The following is a 22,884-nucleotide window of genomic DNA, read 5'->3' on the forward strand; positions in this document are numbered from 1 at the left end:
TCCATGTGATGTCATAAGGGGACCGCCACGATCGTCGTTCTAGATCCATGTGATGTCATAAGGGGAACGCCACGGATCGCCCTTCTAGATCCATGTGATGTCATAAGGGGAACGCCACGGATCGCTGTTCTAGATCCATGTGATGTCATAAGGGGAGTTCTAGATCCATGTGATGTCATAAGGGGAGTTCTAGATCCATGTGATGTCATAAGGGGACCGCCACGGATCGCCCTTCTAGATCCATGTGATTTCATAAGGGGAGTTCTAGATCCATGTGATGTCATAAGGGGAGTTCTAGATCCATGGCAGTATTACATCAACTGGGTTAGTATCACACGTCCTATTTACAAAACACACAGACTATTGACAGACTAGACAAGTGTTCACTAACAGTGTTATCAATCAGAACGACGCACGCCTTCCTATACTGGAATTGTGTTTGTGTGTGTGTGTGTGTGTGGGGGGGGGTTAATTACGTCCCAAATCGCACCCTATTCCCCTATGTAGTGCACTACTTTTGACCAAAGCCTTAGGACCTTGGTTAAAAGTAGTGCACTAAATAGGTAATAGGGTACCATTTTCGGCGTGGCCTGTAACTCCGTTTTTCTTTGATTGTGTAGATTAATATAGTCTCAAACAAACTCAATAACAACCACGTCACAATATTGGAATATATTGGTCAGACATAATATTGTTGATCATTTTTTATCTTTTTCTGTTGAGTATATGAATTCCTGTTTAAGGTATTCTTCCGTTTTTTTTCCCAGGTGGCCTGGATCGTGTTCTTCCTGTTTCCCAGGTGGATTCGACCGCCCTTTTTTCCCCAGCCATCAGAGTGATGAGGAAATGTTTTGTTTATGGGGGCGGGGCTTCGTCCATCAAAAGGGAATCCCAAGAGACGTTCTCTTGCGCCATCTATCCATCCAACGCCAAAAAGTTGAATTGTAGAGTACACTGCATCAGTACTAGTCTAGTGGCCTACGTAGCACATGTAACTATCACATAGCACAAGCATCGACTTAAATCAAATAGTACGAACAAGAAAGAAAAAAAAGATAGAAAAAAAAAACTCTTGAAACTTGCGTCATCTGTCCTGTTCAGATTATCCAATCGCAGCCCTGTTTAGATTGGCTGCCTCCAATCAGAGCTCCTTTTATAGCTGGTGTTCCTTCGAAGAGTCTGGGCCAGTGGTAGGCTGGTAGGATTTCAAACTAGCCAATGGGATGTCAGCCATGTGGCCACTGGTGCTGAAGTGTCCCTCCCCGCTGCCAAATTGCTTCTTGTCACAAAACTGGTCCCGCCCACTATCGGTCTTCCAGGTCCGGGTCAACGTAGTATGGCCGTTGAGCAGTTTCTCTTTGGCCCACTCTTTCTGGGTGGCGAAGTTGGACACTGGAGACTTGGGCTGGCTGTAGGAGCCGAGGGTAGGGGGCATCCAGCAGTTGTCAGAGTGGCCAAGCACCAAACACTCCTGGGTACACATCTCTGTAGCTTCCACTAGGCCTCTGGGTCCCAGGGGGCCATCTAGAGAGACACAGAGAGAAGAAGAACAGGACACTCCATGTTAGTGTTACGTTTCTGTAGCTCCGCCCACACCTCTGTCTCCAGAACCAGAACAACCAGAACATTACTACTACAGAGACATAACAAGGTAATACTGATAGTACTATAGAGATATAACAAGGTAATACTGTTAGTACTACAGAGATATAACAATAAAATACTGTTAGTACTACAGAGATATAACAATGAAATACTGTTAGTCCTATAGAGATTAAACAAGGTAATACTGTTAGTACTACAGAGATATAACAATGAAATACTGTTAGTCCTATATAGATATAACAAGGTAATACTGTTAGTACTATAGAGATATAACAAGGTAATACTGTTAGTACTACAGAGATATAACAAGATAATACTGTTAGTACTACAGAGATATAACAAGATAATACTGTTAGTACTACAGAGATATAACAATGAAATACTGTTAGTCCTATATAGATATAACAAGGTAATACTGTTAGTACTACAGAGATATAACAAGATAATACTGTTAGTACTACAGAGATATAACAATGACATACTGTTAGTCCTATATAGATATAACAAGGTAATACTGTTAGTACTACAGAGATATAACAAGATAATACTGTTAGTACTATAGAGATATAACAAGATAATACTGATAGTACTACAGATACATAACAAGGTAATACTGATAGTACTATACAGGTGCTACACAGTGACCGTAACTAATGACAGAATTAATTTAACAGTTATATATTAGTCTTGTAAACAAAGTTGAATATTTAATATTGTGTCATTGTAGAACTACTACAACCTTCTCCATCTGTCACATAATTTCTGTCCTTCAGGCTCGGGAGACATCCCTCTTGAAATCTGAAACGCATTCTAATCCACTCAACTCATAAAAACGCTTTTAGATCAAATCAACATTTTTAGCTCCCGCAAAAACCTAATTGTGTAAAACGCGGCAAGACACCATTAGCGCTAGTTGTTGCCGACCTCATATATAATTCATACCCGAGGCCTTGTGAGCAAGTGTTAATTTATGTTCTGCACAAACAAAGAGCAGCTTCTGAAGACCGGGCACATTGCTTATTAATTAACTAGCAAAAATACTTGTTATAAAGTCAATATTTAAAAGGTTGTGAACTGTTCCTTAAGTCAGTTTAGCTTCAAATTTCACGTTGAGAAGGTGGGAGAAACGTCAAGTGGAACAAAGCGAAAGGAGGTAACAATGCAGGGTTTTGCTCAACAGGCTTCTCCTGGGATAAGAAATATGTGAGGTGGACAGAATATTAAACTGTTTCTTCACTGAAACTCTACCACAACAGACATATGTGAAATGGATAGAAAATCACCTGTTTCTACACGAAAACTCTACCACAACAGACATATGTGAAATGGATAGAAAATCAACTGTTTCTTCATTGAAACTCTACCACAACAGACATATGTGAAATGGATAGAAAATCACCTGTCTCTTCACTGAAACTCTACCACAACAGACACATGTGAAATGGATAGAAAATCACCTGTTTCTACAAGGAAACTCTACCACAACAGACATATGTGAAATGGATAGAAAATCAACTGTTTCTTCATTGAAACTCTACCACAACAGACATATGTGAAATGGATAGAAAATCACCTGTCTCTTCACTGAAACTCTACCACAACAGACACATGTGAAATGGATAGAAAATCACCTGTTTCTACACGGAAACTCTCCACAACAGACATATGTGAAATGGATAGAAAATCAACAGTTTCTTCATTGAAACTACCACAACAGACATATGTGAAATGGATAGAAAATCACCTGTTTCTTCACTGAAACTCTACCACAACAGACACATGTGAAATGGATAGAAAATCACCTGTTTCTACACTGAAACTCTACCACAACAGACATATGTGAAATGGATAGAAAATCAACTGTTACTTCATTGAAACTCTACCACAACAGACATATGTGAAATGGATAGAAAATCACCTGTTTCTACACTGAAACTCTACCACAACAGACATATGTGAAATGGATAGAAAATCAACTGTTTCTTCATTGAAACTCTACCACAACAGACATATGTGAAATGGATAGAAAATCAACTGTTTCTTCATTGAAACTCTTCCACAACAGACATACGTGAAATGGATAGAAAATCACATGTTTCTTCATTGAAACTCTACCACAACAGACATATGTGAAATGGATAGAAAACTAACTGTTTCTTCACTGAAACTCTACCACAACAGACATATGTGAAATGGATAGAAAATCAACTGTTTCTTCATTGAAACTCTTCCACAACAGACATACGTGAAATGGATAGAAAATCACATGTTTCTTCATTGAAACTCTACCACAACAGACATATGTGAAATGGATAGAAAATTAACTGTTTCTTCACTGAAACTCTACCACAACAGACATATGTGAAATGGATAGAAAATCAACTGTTTCTTCATTGAAACTCTTCCACAACAGACATACGTGAAATGGATAGAAAATCACATGTTTCTTCATTGAAACTCTACCACAACAGACATATGTGAAATGGATAGAAAATTAACTGTTTCTTCACTGAAACTCTACCACAACAGACATATGTGAAATGGATAGAAAATTAACTGTTTCTTCACTGAAACTCTACCACAACAGACATATGTGAAATGGATAGAAAATCAACTGTTTCTTCATTGAAACTCTTCCACAACAGACATACGTGAAATGGATAGAAAATCACATGTTTCTTCATTGAAACTCTACCACAACAGACATATGTGAAATGGATAGAAAATTAACTGTTTCTTCACTGAAACTCTACCACAACAGACATATGTGAAATGGATAGAAAATTAACTGTTTCTTCACTGAAACTCTACCGCAACAGACACATGTGAAATTGACAGAAAAATCACCAATTTCTACACTCAATTTCTACCACAACAACCACTACCAAAAACAAACCCAACAACGACAGAACAGAATATATAATTCCCTTTGAAATACTAAAATGTTAAAGATCATTAGAAATTCTGCCAATAGAAATGATGGTACTTTTGGAAGCCAAAATAAAAAGCTGAAATATGCATATGTCATGTTCTTAAAAAAAAAAAGCCTTTTCAGCCTTAAATGGAAAACGTTTTCTAAATGCCATGTCTGGCATCAGTACAGAAGGTATTGTCTTCACTTAGTTCAGAATCATCCTTGAGACAGATGCCACACGACTTGGCAGGAAGACGGAAATGAATAAATGATCTTCCTGGGACAGAGATAGACTAAATTATTTCACTAGTTTTGGTTGGACAGAGCGGGAACATAGAGGAGTGTTACAAACTAGTATCTACAACATCTTGATATCTCCGTTATCCTTTTAAAGATGGTAAATGTAGCTTCTGCCTCAAATGGTTCCCTATTCCCTATATGGTGCACCCTGGTCAAAAGTAGTGCACTATATAGGGAATAGGGTTTTATAGGGCCCTGGTCAAAAGTAGTGCACTACAAAGGGAATAGGGTTTTATAGGGCTCTGATCTAAAGTAGTGCACTATATAGGGAATAGGGTTTTATAGGGCCCTGGTCAAAAGTAGTGCACTACATAGGGAATAGGGTTTTATAGGGCTCTGGTCTAAAGTAGTGCCCTACATAGGGAATAGGGTTCCATAGTGCTCTGGTCTAAAGTAGTGCACTATATAGGGAACAGGGTGCCATTCGGGACTCTGACCATATTTCCGAAGGGTTGGGTAAATCCCTTCAACCTTATTGTCACGTTGGTATGAATAATTCGGGAGACAGGCGCAGGAATGCGTAATAGTTTTTTTTTTTTATTCAGCCCAAATTACAGCGTGCCGTGTAAAGGCAAAGGGGACGAAGACCAAACAAACACCTAACACAAAAACACAGGGTTGAAACCCAGACAAAAAAGAGCGAAGAGTACCTTGAATAAATAACACAATCGCACAATGATTATCACACGGGACGAGACCCCGTAATCGCCTGCGCAATCCACAAGGGCACGAAAGCCCAAATACAACAAGGCAAATGTACTCACGCGACCAACGGACAGTGTAACACTAATCGACAGCCCGAGTCTGAAACAAAGGGCACATTTATACAAACGCAATCAGTGGGAACGGGGACCAGGTGTGCGCAATGACACAGTTCCGGACTGATCCGTGACACTTATCAGCTACCAAAGATACACAGTTGCTGACGACAACAGAAAATGCTCTAGGTAATATCTTCAATTCTTTTCGACATGACACAAGAATATTCACCAAAGGTCTGCATTCAAACCTCATTCAACCTCATTGTCAATGTTCTGTATAGGGGCTACCAGAGAGTTCCATGTAGTCATGTTACCTGGGCTACCAGAGAGTTCCATGTAGTCATGTTACCTGGGCTACCAGAGAGTTCCATGTAGTCATGTTACCTGGGCTACCAGAGAGTTCCATGTAGTCATGTTACCTGGGCTACCAGAGAGTTCCATGTAGTCATGTTACCTGGGCTACCAGAGAGTTCCATGTAGTCATGTTACCTGGGCTACCAGAGAGTTCCATGTAGTCATGTTACCTGGGCTACCAGAGAGTTCCATGTAGTCATGTTACCTGGGCTACCAGAGAGTTACATGTAGTCATGTTACCTGGGCTACCAGAGAGTTCCATGTAGTCATGTTACCTGGGCTACCAGAGAGTTCCATGTAGTCATGTTACCTGGGCTACCAGAGAGTTCCATGTAGTCATGTTACCTGGGCTACCAGAGAGTTCCAAGTAGTCATGTTACCTGGGCTACCCGAGAGTTCCATGTAGTCATGTTACCTGGGCTACCAGAGAGTTCCATGTAGTCATGTTACCTGGGCTACCAGAGAGTTCCATGTAGTCATGTTAAAATCAAATCAAATCAAATCAAATCAAATTTTATTTGTCACATACACATGGTTAGCAGATGTTAATGCGAGTGTAGCGAAATGCTTGTGCTTCTAGTTCCGACAATGCAGTAATAACAAGTAATCTAACTAACAATTCCAAAACTACTGTCTTGTACACAGTGTAAGGGGATAAAGAATATGTACATAAGGATATATGAATGAGTGATGGTACAGAGCAGCATAGGCAAGATACAGTAGATGGTATCGGGTACAGTATGTACAAATGAGATGAGTATGTAAACAAAGTGGCATAGTATAGTATAAAGTGGCTAGTGATACATGTATTACATAAGGATACCGTCGATGATATAGAGTACAGTATATACGTATGCGTATGAGATGAATAATGTAGGGTAAGTAACATTTATATAAGGTAGCATTGTTTAAAGTGGCTAGTGATATATTTACATCATTTCCCATCAATTCCCATTATTAAAGTGGCTGGAGTTGAGTCAGTGTCAGTGTGTTGGCAGCAGCCACTCAGTGTTAGTGGTGGCTGTTTAACAGTCTGATGGCCTTGAGATAGAAGCTGTTTTTCAGTCTCTCGGTCCCAGCTTTGATGCACCTGTACTGACCTCGCCTTCTGGATGATAGCGGGGTGAACAGGCAGTGGCTCGGGTGGTTGATGTCCTTGATGATCTTTATGGCCTTCCTGTGACATCGGGTGGTGTAGGTGTCCTGGAGGGCAGGTAGTTTGCCCCCGGTGATGCGTTGTGCAGACCTCACTACCCTCTGGAGAGCCTTACGGTTGAGGGCGGTGCAGTTGCCATACCAGGCGGTGATACAGCCCGCCAGGATGCTCTCGATTGTGCATCTGTAGAAGTTTGTGAGTGCTTTTGGTGACAAGCCGAATTTCTTCAGCCTCCTGAGGTTGAAGAGGCGCTGCTGCGCCTTCTTCACGATGCTGTCTGTGTGAGTGGACCAATTCAGTTTGTCTGTGATGTGTATGCCGAGGAACTTAAAACTTGCTACCCTCTCCACTACTGTTCCATCGATGTGGATAGGGGGGTGTTCCCTCTGCTGTTTCCTGAAGTCCACAATCATCTCCTTAGTTTTGTTGACGTTGAGTGTGAGGTTGTTTTCCTGACACCACACTCCGAGGGCCCTCACCTCCTCCCTGTAGGCCGTCTCATCGTTGTTGGTAATCAAGCCTACCACTGTTGTGTCGTCCGCAAACTTGATGATTGAGTTGGAGGCGTGCGTGGCCACGCAGTCGTGGGTGAACAGGGAGTACAGGAGAGGGCTCAGAACGCAACCTTGTGGGGCCCCAGTGTTGAGGATCAGCGGGGAGGAGATGTTGTTGCCTACCCTCACCACCTGGGGGCGGCCCGTCAGGAAGTCCAGTACCCAGTTGCACAGGGCGGGGTCGAGACCCAGGGTCTCGAGCTTGATGACGAGCTTGGAGGGTACTATGGTGTTGAATGCCGAGCTGTAGTCGATGAACAGCATTCTCACATAGGTATTCCTCTTGTCCAGATGGGTTAGGGCAGTGTGCAGTGTGGTTGAGATTGCATCGTCTGTGGACCTGTTTGGGCGGTAAGCAAATTGGAGTGGGTCTAGGGTGTCAGGTAGGGTGGAGGTGATATGGTCCTTGACTAGTCTCTCAAAGCACTTCATGATGACGGATGTGAGTGCTACGGGGCGTTAGTCATTTAGCTCAGTTACCTTAGCTTTCTTGGGAACAGGAACAATGGTGGCCCTCTTGAAGCATGTGGGAACAGCAGACTGGTATAGGGATTGATTGAATATGTCCGTAAACACACCGGCCAGCTGGTCTGCGCATGCTCTGAGGGCGCGGCTGGGGATGCCATCTGGGCCTGCAGCCTTGCGAGGGTTAACACGTTTAAATGTCTTACTCACCTCGGCTGCAGTGAAGGAGAGACCGCATGTTTTCGTTGCAGGCCGTGTCAGTGGCACTGTATTGTCCTCAAAGCGGGCAAAAAAGTTATTTAGTCTGCCTGGGAGCAAGACATCCTGGTCCGTGACTGGGCTGGGTTTCTTCCTGTAGTCCGTGATTGACTGTAGACCCTGCCACATGCCTCTTGTGTCTGAGCCGTTGAATTGAGATTCTACTTTGTCTCTGTACTGGCGCTTAGCTTGTTTGATAGCCTTGCGGAGGGAATAGCTGCACTGTTTGTATTCGGTCATGTTACCAGACACCTTGCCCTGATTAAAAGCAGTGGTTCGCGCTTTCAGTTTCACACGAATGCTGCCATCAATCCACGGTTTCTGGTTAGGGAATGTTTTAATCGTTGCTATGGGAACGACATCTTCAACGCACGTTCTAATGAACTCGCACACCGAATCAGCGTATTCGTCAATGTTGTTATCTGACGCAATACGAAACATCTCCCAGTCCACGTGATGGAAGCAGTCTTGGAGTGTGGAGTCAGCTTGGTCGGACCAGCGTTGGACAGACCTCAGCGTGGGAGCCTCTTGTTTTAGTTTCTGTCTGTAGGCAGGGATCAACAAAATGGAGTCGTGGTCAGCTTTTCCGAAAGGGGGGCGGGGCAGGGCCTTATATGCGTCGCGGAAGTTAGAGTAACAATGGTCCAAGGTCTTTCCTCCCCTGGTTGCGCAATCGATATGCTGATAAAATTTGGGGAGTCTTGTTTTCAGATTAGCCTTGTTAAAATCCCCAGCTACAATGAATGCAGCCTCCGGATAAATTGTTTCCAGTTTGCAGAGAGTTAAATAAAGTTCGTTCAGAGCCATCGATGTGTCTGCTTGGGGGGGGATATATACGGCTGTGATTATAATCGAAGAGAATTCTCTTGGTAGATAATGCGGTCTACATTTGATTGTGAGGAATTCTAAATCAGGTGAACAGAAGGATTTGAGTTCCTGTATGTTTCTTTCATCGCACCATGTCACGTTAGTCATAAGGCATACGCCCCCGCCCCTCTTTTTACCAGAAAGATGTTTTTTCCTGTCTGCGCGATGCGTGGAGAAACCTGTTGGCTGCACCGCTTCGGATTGCGTCTCTCCAGTAAGCCACGTTTCCGTGAAGCAAAGAACGTTACAGTCTCTGATGTCCCTCTGGAATGCTACCCTTGCTCGGATTTCATCAACCTTGTTGTCAAGAGACTGGACATTGGCAAGAAGAATGCTAGGGAGTGGTGCGCGCTGTGCCCGTCTCCGGAGTCTGACCAGAAGACCGCCTCGTTTCCCTCTCTTTCGGAGTCGTTTTTTTGGGTCGCTGCATAGGATCCACTCCGTTGTCCTGTTTGTAAGGCAGAACACAGGATCCGCGTCGCGAAAAACATATTCTTGGTCGTACTGATGGTGAGTTGATGCTGATCTTATATTCAGTAGTTCTTCTCGACTGTATGTAATGAAACCTAAGATGACCTGGGGTACTAATGTAAGAAATAACACGTAAAAAAACAAAAAACTGCATAGTTTCCTAGGAACGCGAAGCGAGGCGGCCATCTCTGTCGGCGCCGGAAGTAGATTGTTACCTGGGCTACCAGAGAGTTCCATGTAGTCATGTTACCTGGGCTACCAGAGAGTTCCAAGTAGTCATGTTACCTGGGCTACCAGAGAGTTCCATGTAGTCATGTTACCTGGGCTACCAGAGAGTTCCATGTAGTCATGTTACCTGGGCTACCAGAGAGTTCCATGTAGTCATGTTACCTGGGCTACCAGAGAGTTCCATGTAGTCATGTTACCTGGGCTACCAGAGAGTTCCATGTAGTCATGTTACCTGGGCTCCATCACTTATTTCAGGAACTACAGCCTAAAAACCACCTAGCCAAAATGTTCCAGACCTTCGCTCTTCCCTCCTTTCTACTGCACTGTACATCAAGTTGTAAAGTTCATCATCAGTTTCCTTGGATTTCTAGCTCTGTTTCATCACACATACCTTGTATAATCCTCCTAATAGATGACCCCTTTGATGGTCCCAGAGCCCACTGGTCCATGGAGCCCCAACCCTCAGCACAGACACTCCATCCATCCATCAGTCCAGACACGTCATCCATTCCTCAGTCCAGACACATCATCCATTCCTCAGTCCAGACACTCCGTCCGTCCCTCAGTCCAGACAGGTGATCTGTCCCTCAGTCCAGACAGGTGATCTATCCATCAGTCCAGACACTCCATCCATCCCTCAGTCCAGACACTCTATCCATCCCTCAGCCAAGACACATCATCCATCCATCAGTCCAGACAGGTGATTTGTCCCTCAGTCCAGACAGGTAATCTGTCCCTCAGTCCAGACACATCATCCATCCCTCAGTCCAGACAGGTGATCTGTCCCTCAGTCCAGACAGGTGATCTGTCCCACAGTCCTGACAGGTGATCTGTCCCTCAGTCCAGACAGGTGATCTGTCCCTCAGTCCAGACACATCATCCATCCCTCAGTCCAGACAGGTGATCCAGTGACAGCCATCCATGTCCACTGAACTACAGCCCAATCAACCACTACAGCCCAATCAACCACTACAGCCCAATCAACCCACAGACAGAGTGTTTAAAGACACATGTGGTTGTGTTGTTTTACATGTACATGTTTGAGTCTGTGTGAACGTATTAATGGTTATTGATCATATATCAGAAGAGACAATGATGATGTTTAAAATTCAATACAAAATATGTGCTGTATATTTAATAACCAAAGCCTAAAGGAGGAATCCGAAGGCTCGGAAGAAAGCCAAAGTAATTCCACCGTCTAAAAATTGTAAAGCACCCTTTGCTGGCTCTTAACGGCCTCCCAATCAGTTTGCTGCCTGTTTTTAGTAAACATATGGCGAAAATGTTGTTTGAACAAGTAACCTGCTCTTTATCAGAGATCAAGTTAACTACTGACTTTCAGTATGCATATTGAGAAGGGCACTCAATTTGTACTGCACTGACTTAGATGACTGATGATTGGTTTAAAAAAATGGATAATAAGATGATAGGTGGAGCTGCATTGTTATATTTCAGAATGAATGTTATTGATAATACATTGTTAATGAAGAACTCACTTGCTGTGGCTTTACATCACCTGACATCACATGGTTGGGGAAATATTTATCCAATAGAACCCGGAGAATGTTCGTCAATGGAAGCTTCTCTAACATCAGGTATGTACAGTGCGGTGTCCCTCAGGGCAGTTGCCTCGGGCCACTACTCTTCTCAATTTTTTTTTTTTACAAATGATTTGCCACTCACTATGCTTCCAAGTTCCTATAGTACCTGGTAACTGACACGTGACAGACAATGGACATTTCCCTTCAAATGGCCACCTCCTTGACAACACTCAGCTTAGCTGTTTGAGTTGTCATTTAACCAGTTTAATACTGTATGCTATCATCAGTCACCCTTCAGAGACACATATAACCACTAGTTAAACAAATGGCAGTACATTTACAAAGCCTGCCATCCATGCTGCTCTTTCCATCAAACCTCATAGGACTGGCAATAATCAACGTTAATTTAATCCATCCCTCTCCCTCCTCTTCTGCTTCTCTCACTCCTCTTCTTCTCTCCCTCCTCTTCTTCTTTCCCTCCTCTTCTTCTTTCCCTCTTCTTCTTCTCTAGCCCCCTCTTCTTCTCTAGCCTCCTCTTCTTCTCTAGCCCCCTCTTCTTCTCTAGCCTCCTCTTCTCTCCCTCCTCTCTTCTCCCACCATCTCTAGCCTCCTCTAGCTACTCAACCAAATTTGATTACTGTCTTTTATCATAAAGGATACAAAAACGGGAGGCCCTTGTCTGTGAGACATCGGCGGGGAAGAATGGAAGGAAGGAAGGCAGAAGCAGCTGTGGAACCCTCCAGGGTCATTCATGCCGAGGACAGCGTGAATTGATGTCGTTGTGCCAGCCTTTTGTGTCTTTAATAACAACATGTCGCCTTGCTCCGTCAACGTTCTGGGAGCCCTTGGCTTTAAACGTAGTGATTCCAGACCCTTTAAACCATCCGAAATCATTTTCCATGTCCAGATTGTTCTGGGGCCATAGAAATGACTGAAATAAGATGACGGGAGTCACAATGGGAGTCACTCATCTCCCCTCCTCTCCTCTCCTCTGTTCTCCTCTTGTCTCCCCCTTCCCCTCCTCACCCCCCCCTTCCCTCTCCCCCTTCCCCTCCTCTCTCCTCCCCCTCCCCTTCCCTCCTGTCTCTCCTTTTCCTCCACTCTCCCCTCTCCTCCACTCCATGTAGGGTAGCAGTCCGTCCCAATAACTCTAGATAATGAGCTCGTGAGGAGCCTGGCAGAGCGACACATTATCATGGTGACATGAGGAATAGCAGGAGGGGTAGGAAGAGGAGAGGGGACGGGGGGGATTAGAGAGGGTGACAGGAAGATTAATTTCCCAAAATGAGATTGGAGAGAGAGGAAGACAGGAGCGAGCTGAGGAGTGAGTGAAGTAAATGGCAGACTGGGGATGGGAGTGGTTTTGGAAGTGGGAGTGGAAATGGGAATAGGAATGGTAGTGGGAGTGGGAGTGGGAATGAAAGTGGTAGTGGGAGTGGGAATGGTAGTGGGAATGGGAGTGAGTGGGATTGATAGTGGGAATGGGAATGGGAGTGTGAGTGGGAATGGGAGTGTGCATGATAGTGGGAGTGGTAGTGGTAGTGGGATTGGGAGTGGGAGTGGGAATGGGAATTGGAATGGGAGTGGGAGTGGGAATGCTAGTGGGAATGAGAGTGGGAGTGGGAATGCTAGTGTGCATGGTAGTGGAAGTGGGAATGGAAGTGGGAATGGGAATAGGGATGGGAATGAGAATATGGATGGAAGTGGAGTGGGAGTGGGAATGGGAGTGGGAGTGGTAGTGGGAGTGGCTACTTCGTTGGTAAGTGGACTAGCGTACATAACAGGAAAATGTAGCCCGACAATAATGAAATCAGAGAAATGGTATCTAGCAATATTTTTTGTAACGTCAGTTGAGTTGACTTAAAAAAAAAAAAAATCACGCTACAGATTGCTTTTACTTCCTGTTTCGCTCCGATTGGGTACACCCTCAATGGCCGCCAGTCTACCCATTATGCCATTATTGACTTGAACGGGGAGGACAAATCGTTAGATTGTATATCTATGAATGTACTACACCACTACACAGATATAAGACCAACTTAATGGTACCTTTCTTCTTTTATATACAAGTCTGTTACCACAGCAACTGTTTCCTCACCAAACAGCCATCATGTTCTGTTTCCTTACGATGTTTCCTAAATGACACCCTATTCACTATGTAGTATACTATAGTGCACTACGTAGGGAATAAGGTTCTATAGGGCTCTGGTCCAAAGTAGTGCACTACGTAGGGAATATGTTTCTATAGGGCTCGGTCCAAAGTAGTGCACTACGTAGGGAATATGGTTCTATAGAGCTCTGGTCAAAGTAGTGCACACGTAGGGAATAGGGTGCCATTTGAGCGTCAAGATGGAGCCTCTCAGTTTCGTCCGTTAATCAGATGTAAATTGAGCGTTTCTATTCCTCCGGTGTAATAGCCTCTCCATTACCATGTAGATTGGAGGAGAGTCACACGGGAGAGCCAATCAGAATCTCCACATGGGCACGGGACAATTTTCACTCTTCATCTCACCAGCTATAGCGACCTGCTGTCAAGGTGCTTGGCACCCAAAACAAGGCCTGATTGAGTAATCCCCTGTGTCCCAAAAAACTGCAACCCCCTAGATCCATCCTTATGGGCCTCTGGTTCTAAGCAGTGCACTATATAGGGAAATAGTCTGCAATTTGTGACAAAGCCAGGGTGTGATTGAGACATCACATCCGAGGAACACCTGTCATCTGGTCTCCATTGTCTGTGACAAACTACACCCTTTCCCCCATTTAGTGCACTACATTAGACCAGGACCCATAGGGTAGTAGTGGACTACATAGGGTCCCATTGAGGATATATTATTGGATGTAGGCCTGATTTAGACAAGGACATATCAAACAGAAGGGAATCATATTGTCAACAGAATACATGGAACAGGTTCCCATTGAGGATATATATTGGACGTAGGCCTGATTTAGACAAGGCCAGTCCAAGTGAATCATATAGTCTCAGACTCTGAGCCTTAACGAAGTAGAGGTACTGAAGCCTCTCTATAACGTCCAGGACAGTCAAATGAACGAACAGATGTAGGATCTTAATTCGATCACCCTTCTCGTTGCAAAAAAAACAAACTTTGAAGTTTATTCAAGGTTTAAAAAGGCGTCTAAAGTTTGTAATTTACACTTTAAATGATCAGAATTGATTTGCCCCTTAAACCAACAATGTATCCACCACTTCTAAAATGTCAATATATTATAATCCAAACTATAAATCGTGTTTCCTGTTCTTGCAGGATGATTTTCCAGGTGTGAGAAACTGACACTGCCTATGAATATCGTCAACAAACCCAGAAGTGAAACTGAACTCTCTGTAGCAGAGTGAGGACAAAACGAATCTAGGGCAAAAGTCCACAGTCGGACTGGTAAAGGGACAACGCCAGTCCAAGAGAGAGGATTTACTATACGTCTCGGTATGTATTGGTATGTATCGGTATGTATTGGTATGTATTGGTATGTATTGGTATGTATCGGTATGTATTGGTGTGTATCGGTATGTATTGGTGTGTATCGGTATGTATTGGTATGTATTGGTATGTATTGGTGTGTATTGGTATGTATTGGTATGTATTGGTATGTATTGGTATGTATCGGTATGTATTGGTATGTATTGGTATGTATCGTATGTATTGGTATGTATCGGTATGTATTGGTATGTATCGGTATGTATCGGTATGTATTGGTATGTATTGGTACGTATTGGTATGTATCGGTATGTATTGGTACGTATTGGTATGTATCGGTATGTATTGGTACGTATTGGTATGTATTGGTATGTATTGGTACGTATTGGTATGTATTGGTATGTATCGGTATGTATCGGTATGTATTGGTATGTATTGGTATGTATTGGTATGTATTGGTATGTATTGGTATGTATTGGTATGTATTGGTATGTATCGGTATGTATTGGTATGTATTGGTATGTATTGGTACGTATTGGTATGTATCGGTATGTATTGGTACGTATTGGTATGTATCGGTATGTATTGGTACGTATTGGTATGTATTGGTATGTATCGGTATGTATTGGTATGTATTGGTATGTATTGGTACGTATCGGTATGTATTGGTATGTATCGGTATGTATCGGTATGTATTGGTATGTATTGGTATGTATTGGTATGTATTGGTATGTATTGGTATGTATTGGTATGTATCGGTATGTATTGGTATGTATTGGTATGTATTGGTATGTATCGGTATGTATCGGTATGTATCGGTATGTATTGGTATGTATTGGTATGTATTGGTATGTATCGGTATGTATTGGTACGTATCGGTATGTATCGGTATGTATTGGTACATATCGGTGTGTATTGGTACGTATCGGTATGTATCGGTACGTATTGGTGTGTATTGGTATGTTTTGGTATGTATTGGTACGTATCGGTATGTATTGGTACGTATCGGTATGTATTGGTATGTATTGGTGTGTATTGGTATGTTTTGGTATGTATTGGTACGTATCGGTATGTATTGGTACGTATCGGTATGTATTGGTACGTATTGGTGTGTATTGGTGTGTATTGGAGGGCTGATGTCTGTCTAGAACCAGTCTGTCTTTAACCATCGTACGGGCAGTCTCCCATTGACCTCCATTCACAATGATGAGTACACACACACACACATGCACACAGATACACACACACACATACGCACGCACACACACACACACACGCACGCACGCACACAAACACACATACACACACACGCACACATATACACACACACATAAGCACGCACACAAATACACACACACACAGATACACACACACACAGACACACATACACAGTCACCAATTGACCTCCTGTCTCTCTGATGTCACTTACCAACGGCTGTTGTGTCAAGATGCTGGTGCCAGAGGGAGGAGAGATCTACATTATAAATACACACTATACTGGGGGGGGGGGGGTCTACAATATAAATACACACTATACTGGGGGGGGGGGGATCTACAATATAAATACACACTATACTGGGGGGGGGGATCTACATTATAAATACATACTATACTGGGGGGGGGGGATCTACATTATAAACACACACTATACTGGGGGGGGGGAGATCTACATTATAAATACACACTATACTGGGGGGGAGATCTACATTATAAATGTACACTATACTGGGGGGGAGATCTACATTATAAATACACAATATACTGGGGGGAGATCTACATTATAAATGTGTGTGTCTGTGTGTGTGTCTCTCTGTGTGTGTGTGTGTGTCCCTGTGTGTGTGTCTCTCTGTGTGTTGTTATTGAGGCTGAGCTCCTATCAGCTTGATGCTCCTTGTTACTGATCACTAGAGGACAAGCTTTCTCCTTGCTGGACACACAAGTCCACATTGAGACAATGACAGATCATCCCTGTCATTTTGTCATTGAGTTGTCTCAGTGCTGCTGCAAATATACATTTTCCCTGTGGGGTGGTGGGGGTTGTCAGTCGTAGTGTAAGTCACCTCATTCACGTTCCTCTAAATGCCTCTGTCAATCCAACAGCTATTGTCAGCAGTAATCAAGTGTCTACGAACCTGAGTTTATACTGTTAGCACTGAGTTTGCCCTAGAAGAAAATCCAGTGAGCAGTCCACCCAAACATAAACATCACTGTCATGTCTACCTCTGACGGCCTCCCAGCTAAAAAACAATCAAGCAACCTAGAAAAGCGCTAAAAATAATAGCCTACATTAACATACAAAGCCGAAGAAACAAGGTTCATGAAATCGACAACTTGACATTAAAATAAAAAACATTTCTATTCTGACTATCTCTGAAACTCACTTAGATAATACCTTTGATGATACAGTGGTAGCAATACATGATTATAACATCTAACATATAACAACATATTGACTGGCTTTCATCATGTATTGGTCACATTTTTACTAAAACTGCAGAAATCTGCTCTAAAGCAGAATCCAAAACTATCGTATGTATTGATCATAATATAGAAGCCATATCTAGGACCCAAAGACTGGGCCTAATATAGTGTATAGGAGGTCATAGAATAAGTGGTGTAGTGATTCATATGTTGAAGATCTGTTTCTGTGTTGTAATGAGGAGCAAACCAGACGTTGCACTTGACACATTTATGAAACTACTTATTCCAGTTACTAATAAGCAACCGTTAAGAAAATGGCTGTAAAAACTGTTAAATCTCTGTGGATTGATTAAGAACTGAAGAATGGTATGGTTGACAGGGACGAGGAAAAAGGAATGGCAAATAAGTCTGGCTGCGCAGCTGGTTGGCAAACATTTTATATTTAACTAGGCAAGTCATTTACAGTAAATGCCTACCTCAGCCAAACCCAGACGTCGCTGGGCCAATTTTAGCGCCACTAGGGAGCCCCATACAACATATTGTAAATTGAAAAATATTGTGACTGAATTAAACAATGAATAAGAAGAAACTGTACTATGAAACAAAGATTAAATCATTTAAAGAGTGATCGTAAAAAAAAGCCTTAGAGACACTTGAAAGAAATGTTTGGCAAAAGGGCAAACTCAGCTCTGTCATTCATTGAATCAGATGGCTCATTTATCACAAAACCCACTGATATTGCCAGCTACATTAGTGATATTTTTCTTTTGCGAGATTAGCAGATTAGCAGATTAGCAAATTAGCAGATTAGCAGATTAGCAAATTAGCAGATTAGCAGATTAGCAGATTAGCAGATTAGCAGATTAGCAAATTAGCAGATTAGCAGATTAGCAGATTAGCAGATTAGCAGATTAGCAAATTAGCAGATTAGCAGATTAGCAGATTAGCAGATTAGCAGATTAGCAAATTAGCACATTAGCACATTAGCACATTAGCAGATTAGCAGATTAGCAAATTTAGACATGACATGGCAACGACAAACTCTGAACAAACACATCCACGCATAACTGATCAAATTATGAAAGACAAGCAATAGGATTTTTTAAATTCCATAAAGTGATTGTGGAAGAGGTCAAAAAATATCATTGTAGTCTATCAATAATGACAAGTCACCTGGGTCTGACAACTCGTATTGAAACGTACTGAAGACAATAGCTGACTGAAAACCCACTCCTGTTTGCCATTTATTCAATCTAAGCCTACAGGAAAGTGCGTGCCCTGAAATCTAAAGAGAACCAAAAGTCATTCCGCTACCCAAGAAGAGCAGAGCACCATTTACTGGCACAAAAAGCCGACCACTCAGCCTGTTACCAACCCTTAGTAAACTTTTGGAGAAAAACATTGTGTTTGACAAGATACAGTAAACAAATGAACAACTGACTTTCAACATGCTTATAGGGAAGGGCAATCAACATGTACGACACTTACACAAATCACCGATGATTAGCTGAAATAAATTGATAACAAGAAGCTTGTTTTGTTAGACTTCAGTGTAAAGGGAAGTCAGGAGCAGCAGAACAAACTTTGTATAAACCGAGTTGCTGACAAAACTCCAAAACAACCAACGTGTACAAAAGAACAAAGTGGGTACAAAACCCGTCGCACACCAACACTGAAATAGCACATCTCATACAAACTAAACAGTCTCCGACGAGGACGTGAGGGGAAACAAAGGGTTAAATACACAACATGTAATTGATGGGATTGGAACCAGGTGTGATGGAAGACAAGACAAAACCAATGGAAAATGACAAATGGATCAGTGATGGCTAGAAGGCCGGTGACGTCGACCGCCGAACACCGCCCGAACAAGGAGAGGGACCGACTTTGGCGGAAGTTGTGACTTTCAGCTTTTGACATTATCGATCATAATCTGCTGATGGAATAAACGTATGTGCTATGGCTTTACACCCCCTGCTACAATGTGGATAAAGAGTTACCTGTCTAACAGAACACAGAGGGTGTTCTTTAATGGAAGCCTCTCCAACATGATCCAGATAGAATCAGGCGTTCCCCAGGGCAGTTGTCTAGGCCCCTTTATTTATTTTTTTCAATCTTTACTATTGACCTGCCACTGGCACTAAGTAAAGCCTGTGTGTCTATATATGCCAATGACTCATCATTATACACGTCAGCTACAAAAAGCAAGTGAAATCCCTGCAGCGCTTAACAAAAAGCTGCAGTCAGTTTTAGAATGAGTGGCAAGTAATAGTCTTAAATATGTATAAAACTAAAAGCATTGTATTTGGGACAAACCATTCACTAAAACCTTAAATATGTATAAAACTAAAGGCATTGTGTTTGGGACAAACCATTCACTAAAACCTTAAATATGTATAAAACTAAAGGCATTGTGTTTGGGACAAACCATTCACTAAAACCTTAAATATGTATAAAACTAAAGGCATTGTGTTTGGGACAAACCATTCACTAAAACCTTAAATATGTATAAAACTAAAGGCATTGTATTTGGGACAAACCATTCACTAAAACCTTGAACCTCAACTAAATCTGGTAATGAATAATGTGGAAACCCGAGCAAGTTGAGGAGACTAAACTACTTGGAGTAAAACCCTGAATTGTAAACTGTCATGGACCAAACATACTGATGCAACAGTAGCTAAAATGGGTAGATGTCTGTCGATATTAAAGGACTGCTCTGCTTTGATGGGTAGAAGTCTTTGATGGGTAGAGGTCTGATGGGTAGAAGTCTTTGATGGGTAGAGGTCTGTCTATATTAAAGGACTGCTCTGCTTTGATGGATAGAAGTCTTTGATGGGTAGAGGTCTTTGATGGGTAGAAGTCTGATGGGTAGAAGTCTTTGATGGGTAGAAGTCTGATGGGTAGAAGTCTTTGATGGGTAGAAGTCTGATGGGTAGAAGTCTTTGATGGGTAGAAGTCTGATGGGTAGAAGTCTTTGATGGGTAGAGGTCTGTCTATATTAAAGGACTGCTCTGCTTTGATGGGTAGAAGTCTTTGATGGGTAGAAGTCTGATGGGTAGAAGTCTTTGATGGGTAGAGGTCTGTCTATATTAAAGGACTGCTCTGCTTTGATTGATAGAGGTCTTTGATGGGTAGAAGTCTGATGGGTAGAAGTCTTTGATGGGTAGAAGTCTTTGATGGGTAGAAGTCTTTGATGGGTAGAGGTCTTTGATGGGTAGAAGTCTGATGGGTAGAGGTCTTTGATGGGTAGAAGTCTGATGGGTAGAAGTCTTTGATGGGTAGAGGTCTTTGATGGGTAGAAGTCTGATGGGTAGAAGTCTTTGATGGGTAGAAGTCTGATGGGTAGAAGTCTGATGGGTAGAGGTCTTTGATGGGTAGAAGTCTGATGGGTAGAAGTCTTTGATGGGTAGAAGTCTGTCTATAATAAAGGACTGCTCTGCTTTGGTGGGTAGAGGTCTTTGATGGATAGAGGTCTGATGGGTAGAAGTCTGATGGGTAGAAGTCTTTGATGGGTAGAGGTCTGTCTATAATAAAGGACTGCTCTGCTTAACATCCCTTTCAACAAAACAGGCACGACTGGCCCTTGAATGGACATGTAGAGCTAACATCAATACACATGTCTATCTCTTACTGGCTCAGAGTAGAGGAGAGATTGCCTTGGCATAAGCTAATGAGGATCCCGAATAAACCCTTGGAAAAGTAGTTGCTGCTGCCTTGGCAGGAACTAATGGGGATCCGTAATAAACCACAGGAAGAGTAGCTGCTGCCTTGGCAGGAACTAATGGGGATCCATAATAAACCCCAGGAAGAGTAGCTGCTGCCTTGGCAGGAACTAATGGGGATCCGTAATAAACCACAGGAAGAGTAGCTGCTGCCTTGGCAGGAACTAATGGGGATCCATAATAAACCCCAGGAAGAGTAGCTGCTGCCTTGGCAGGAACTAATGGGGATCCATAATAAACCACAGGAAGAGTAGCTGCTGCCTTGACAGGAACTAATGGGGATCCGTAATAAACCACAGGAAGAGTAGCTGCTGCCTTGGCAGGAACTAATGGGGATCCATAATAAACCCCAGGAAGAGTAGCTGCTGCCTTGGCAGGAACTAATGGGGATCCATAATAAACCACAGGAAGAGTAGCTGCTGCCTTGGCAGGAACTAATGGGGATCCGTAATAAACCACAGGAAGAGTAGCTGCTGCCTTGGCAGGAACTAATGGGGATCCATAATAAACCACAGGAAGAGTAGCTGCTGCATTGCCAGGAACTAATGGGGATCCATAATAAACCACAGGAAGAGTAGCTGCTGCCTTGGCAGGAACTAATGGGGATCCGTAATAAACCACAGGAAGAGTAGCTGCTGCCTTGGCAGGAACTAATGGGGATCCATAATAAACCCCAGGAAGAGGAGCTGCTGCCTTGGCAGGAACTAATGGGGATCCATAATAAACCCCAGGAAGAGTAGCTGCTGCATTGGCAGGAACTAATGGGGATCCATAATAAACCCCAGGAAGAGTAGCTGCTGCCTTGGCAGGAACTAATGGGGATCCATAATAAACCCCAGGAAGAGTAGCTGCTGTCTTGGCAGGAACTAATGGGGATCCATAATAAACCCCAGGAAGAGTAGCTGCTGCCTTGGTAGGAACTAATGGGGATCCATAATAAACCCCAGGAAGAGTAGCTGCTGCCTTGGCAGGAACTAATGGGGATCCATAATAAACCCCAGGAAGAGTAGCTGCTTTCTTGGCAGGAACTAATGGGGATCCATAATAAACCCCAGGAAGAGTAGCTGCTGCCTTGGCAGGAACTAATGGGGATCCTTAATAAAATACTAAATACACACTCACGCTCACATACAAACTCACGCAAACATATACATCGGGTTCTTGGTCACCTCCCTGACCAAGGCCCTTCTCCCCCAGATTGCTTAGTTTGGCTTGGAGGTCACTTCTAGGATGTCTTGGTGGTTCCAAATTTAAGAATTACGGAGGCCACTGTGTTCTTGTGGACTTTCAATGCTGCAGAAATGTTTTGGTACCCTTCGTCAGATCTGTGCCTTGACACAATCCTGTCTCAGAGCTGTACGGACAATTCCTTCCACCTCATTGGTTTTTGCTCTGACATGCACTGTCAACTGTGGGACCTTATATAGACGGATGTGTACCTCTCCAAATGATATCCAATCATCTGAATTTACCACAGGTGGACTCCATGGATCAATGGAAACAGGATGCACCTGAGATTAATTTACCACAGGTGGACTCCATAGATCAATGGAAACAGGATGCACCTGAGCTTAATTTACCACAGGTGGACTCCATGGATCAATGGAAACAGGATGCACCTGAGCTTAATTTACCACAGGTAGACTCCATGGATCAATGGAAACAGAATGCACTTGAGCTTAGTTTACCACAGGTGGACTCCATGGATCAATGGAAACAGGATGCACCTGAGCTTAATTTCAAGTCTCATAGCAAAGTCTCTCATTCATTTTTATAAATTTGCTAACATTTCAAAAAAAAAACTGTTTTTGCTTTGTCATTATTGGGTATTGT

The 22,884-nt window shown here is 42.9% G+C and overlaps 1 protein-coding gene across 1 annotated transcript in view; it reads right to left on the reverse strand.

The window, feature by feature from the left end:
* Nucleotides 1–445: 445 nt before the first annotated feature.
* Nucleotides 446–22,884, reverse strand: part of LOC139372439 (protocadherin-9) — an 801,390-nt gene continuing 778,951 nt past the window's right edge. Inside the window, exon 5 of the mRNA XM_071112154.1 lies at nt 446–1,524. Coding sequence (XP_070968255.1) covers nt 1,154–1,524 — 371 coding nt within the window. The 3' untranslated portion in view covers nt 446–1,153. The remainder of the gene's footprint in view (nt 1,525–22,884) is intronic.

The sequence above is a fragment of the Oncorhynchus clarkii genome, chromosome 18, assembly GCF_045791955.1.
Source record: "Oncorhynchus clarkii lewisi isolate Uvic-CL-2024 chromosome 18, UVic_Ocla_1.0, whole genome shotgun sequence".
In the NCBI taxonomy this organism is placed as follows: domain Eukaryota; kingdom Metazoa; phylum Chordata; class Actinopteri; order Salmoniformes; family Salmonidae; genus Oncorhynchus; species Oncorhynchus clarkii.